Source organism: Sinocyclocheilus anshuiensis, unplaced genomic scaffold (assembly GCF_001515605.1).
Source record: "Sinocyclocheilus anshuiensis isolate Anshui unplaced genomic scaffold, SAMN03320099.WGS_v1.1 scaffold733, whole genome shotgun sequence".
Classification (NCBI taxonomy): domain Eukaryota; kingdom Metazoa; phylum Chordata; class Actinopteri; order Cypriniformes; family Cyprinidae; genus Sinocyclocheilus; species Sinocyclocheilus anshuiensis.
In genome coordinates this window covers 24,168-27,952 of record NW_015539923.1, presented here as the reverse complement: position 1 = coordinate 27,952, position 3,785 = coordinate 24,168, and the positions used below count along the sequence as shown (strand labels likewise).

Sequence of the window (3,785 nt, the reverse complement as noted above, 5' to 3'; positions counted from 1 at the left end):
AAAAAAAAAAAAAAAAAAAAAAAACTATTTTATTATTAATTACATTTTATAATTATTATTTTATTCTTTCAATTGTCAGTTTTTGTGAATATGCGTGTATATGTAAATGTGGTCAGACAAATAAATAAATAAAATAAACGTTGTAATTTAGGTCCAAAACAGGACATCCAATATATGTGACCTTGAATGCAGGATCAAAGCAAAACAATTTTCTTTCTCTTTTCCCCCATTAAAATTATTTGTGTTTTCGGTGACACAACATTGACATACATTTGCATATTTATAAAAAGCATTCAGATTTGGCAAATCAAATTTCAGTTTCATGTACTTGGTATTTCAATCAGAGGGTGTGATTGTCAGCTGATCTCATTACACATGATCTCATTACACATGCAGGGGCATAATCCACCAAGGTGACATGTGGAAGAATTTCAATTACATCTGGAGCAAGCAGATCATCACCTTCATCCACCTGGAGGGGCATGTTGCATTATGAATTACCATAAACATACATTAACAATGCGTATTCATTCATATGGGAAACAAGAGATCTGAATAATAGCAATAAAGTGATTTGACGCTTCGGTTTAGAGAACATTCAGCAATAATTTATTTCAGAATCTCAAGAACCACCACATGTCTCATCTGGAAAATTCAGTATCCGTTGCCAACAACACGGTTTTTGAAAAATGTTACTATACAAATTCTTAATAGAAAAAATAATAAATTAACGGTGGAATTTGGTTATATTTCACCCGCCCAACAATTCCACTTTATTTTTTCTACAACACCATTTTATTGTGTCCGGTTATGTCTGGAAATGAACTCATGAAACATGCTCTATTGTCAAGATGAAGTGAGAAGACAGTTTAGTAACTAACGTCCTTCATTTTGCACGACTGGTATTAAAACTATTGACAACAGTTAGGAAAAGTCTACAGCTAGGAAACCAAAGCAGTAACTGGTCTTCCTGTAGCACCGGAACGTGTTGTTGCTCTTTCCCAGCTTAAAGACTCGAAAATAAAACGAATACTGATTTATAAAAATCATTTAACGAATGCTTTTACGATTTCTTTTAAAAGAACCCAGTTTCCACAGTCCTGCCTATAAATGTTTGTTTTTTTATATAAAAAATTGTTTTTGTTATAGAGTACAGGTAGACGAGAGGAGTGAGCTCACATTGGCCTAAAAGGGTACGAGGTCTGAATGACCTCTAAATGAAGGGCTGTTTTTACACCGGGTTTTAGTCTTAACATCAAGATGCATAACACAGTGTGCTGAGCATGCACAAAAAAATCAAAAATCAATTTCATGGCAGATAAAAACATCTGGTTTACTTATAGGCCCTTCATGGAACATGAATCAGATGACTTTTAGATTTAATGTCTGGTGATTTGGACCCTTTTGAACACACATTTGTAATGACTGCTTAGGTTAACACACAAACTGTTGACTTTTTTGAAGATCTGTCAAGTTGTAACGGCAAAGGGTGTGCTTTCAGCTACCTGTTTCACGTAAAATGTTTCGTATCTCGCAGTGTGTAACAAATGCGGTCTTTAGCGTTATGGCTTGATGTTTCCTCGGTCAGACGATCGAGGCGAGCGGCACACGTGGTTTCGGATCTTGTTGACTGCATGATAAAAGCATGAAACACCCTGTATTATCTGAGCTTGTAGTTTCTTACCGGCTGCTTTTAAAATGAAACACCAGCTTTAATCGCGTCACATTCTGGAATGCTGTTTTCCTGAAAGCCTTTAACAGCTCAGGGAAGAGGTAAGTTATTTTCATTGAAATATTGTGTCGGTGTGCCACGTTGCGTTGTGCTCATCTGATTTTTTATGTTTTTTAAAAATAAGAACGTAATGTCATAGTGGTGATACAGTTAAGTAAAATCCTGAATATTAAGAACAGATGCGTAAAAACAAGAAACCCATAAGGCCAGGAGTGTTTGGAGAAGGTTTTTTGTGTGTCTCATTACTTCACTGATGTCACAACACTATACGCGGGGGTTTGTGACCATTCATGCAGTGTGGGCATACAGCAGGGCATTGTGGGATGTGCAGTTCAGGCTTAGAGCACCATGGTGGCAAGTTGCCGGTTGCAGCCTGAGTTGCAGTACTTCACAGATCGGTCGTTCAAAGCCAAGGGTCATGCTAAAGCCTCTAAGCTAAACGTTTTCAGATTTGTTGTACAGCTATGGCTTCTAAGTTAGCTAATGTTCTGCAAAAATGGACCAGAATCGATGAACTTGAGAATGACAAATCAACATTACGCACAAAGAGCACAACGCTTTGAATTTCCTTGGAATGACGTACTTGTGACGTAGTAATCTTGAGCGATATGATATCAGGGCTCATCTTTCAATCCAGAACAGCCGAAAAAAGGCTTCTGCCTTTTTTAAATGCTCTATTGTTATTCACAAAGTATCAAAGTTCACAAACAGTGGGAGGGGCTTATGATGCACTCCGGTCCAATGAGGAGTGGCATTGTAGGACGAAGGAGGGGCTTGTGGTCACATACTGTTTTTTTTTTTTACAGAACTGAGAACATAAAGATCTACAAAGATGGTTGACGCCAAAGCAATCCATCGGAATGTTTTTTTGTGCATGAGAGAGAACGACGCCGGCTCTCTGACATCAGTGCAGAGGGACACACACAACAGCAGGGGACGAATGTCTATTTTAGCATGTGTGTGTGCACGAGTGGGGTTCACTTATAGTACAACGCGCATTTGACATCGCTCTAATGCACACTGATCCAGCGATGGATTAAACACGGAGGGTTTGTGCATACGGAGGAACTGGCTGCCAACTAACTGGGTCGAAGTTGAAAAGTCAGAGTGGGAGGGTCAGACAAGGTCAAGCTCAGTCATTTAGACTCTTGTATTCCCATAGTTCATAAGCACTGTACCGCCGGATATACAGAATGACAGAGTGGAAGGAGAGGTCGAGGTGGTACTGGCTCCAGCCATAGGTGTTTTCGGATGAGTTGAGGTCCAGACTGTGGTCAGACCTGCCTTCTGAACACTCTTTTAAAGAGAGAGGGATGAGGGATGACGGTTTAGACGAGCGTTCCCGGCTTTGCCTTCTCGTGCCCATACCACTGTACGTCCACTATCTCAGAGCACAGGGGACTGCTCAGGAAACAACTATCGGAGAATGGCGATCTGCAGATGAGAAGTAGAGGAAAGTGTCAGACATTCTGACATTTCATAGGTATATTTAACAGGCTGTACATTAAATATTACAATTAATATTTTACATCTCCTTTTAAACATTTAATAGATTCATTAAAAAATTATTTGACATTTGAAGTGGATCAAAACCTTTCATCGAAGTTGTCCTAAAACCAAAATGTGTTCTTGTCTTAGGACAACTTTGATGAACTTTTTTGATCCACTTTAAATGTTGACTACTGTGTATATATATATATGTGTGACCTCGGCATCCTGGCCAAATCTGCCCATTGGCCTCTGACCATCATGGCCTCCTAACCATCCCCATATCTGCTGATTGGCTTCATCACTCTGTCTCCTCTCCACCAATAAAGCTGGTGTGTGGTGGGCTTTCTGGCGCAATATGGCTGCCGCCGCATCATCCAGGTGGATGCTGCACACTGGTGGTGGATGAGGAGATTTCCCCTCACAATGTAAAGCGCTTTGAGTGCTTAGAAAAGCGCAATATAAATGTAATGAATTATTATATATACAAAAAAAAAAAATATATATATATATATATATACAGTGGGTACGGAAAGTATTCAGACCCCCTTCAATTTTTCACTCT

The 3,785-nt window shown here is 39.2% G+C and overlaps 1 protein-coding gene across 1 annotated transcript in view; it reads right to left on the bottom strand.

The window, feature by feature from the left end:
* Positions 1-2,318: 2,318 nt before the first annotated feature.
* Positions 2,319-3,785, bottom strand: part of LOC107686583 (FERM domain-containing protein 4A-like) — a gene marked incomplete at its 5' end in the record, with an annotated part of 21,479 nt that continues 20,012 nt past the window's right edge. The window contains one exon of the mRNA XM_016483651.1: positions 2,319-3,166. Within this exon, the coding sequence (XP_016339137.1) occupies positions 3,061-3,166 (106 nt within the window). The remainder of the gene's footprint in view (positions 3,167-3,785) is intronic.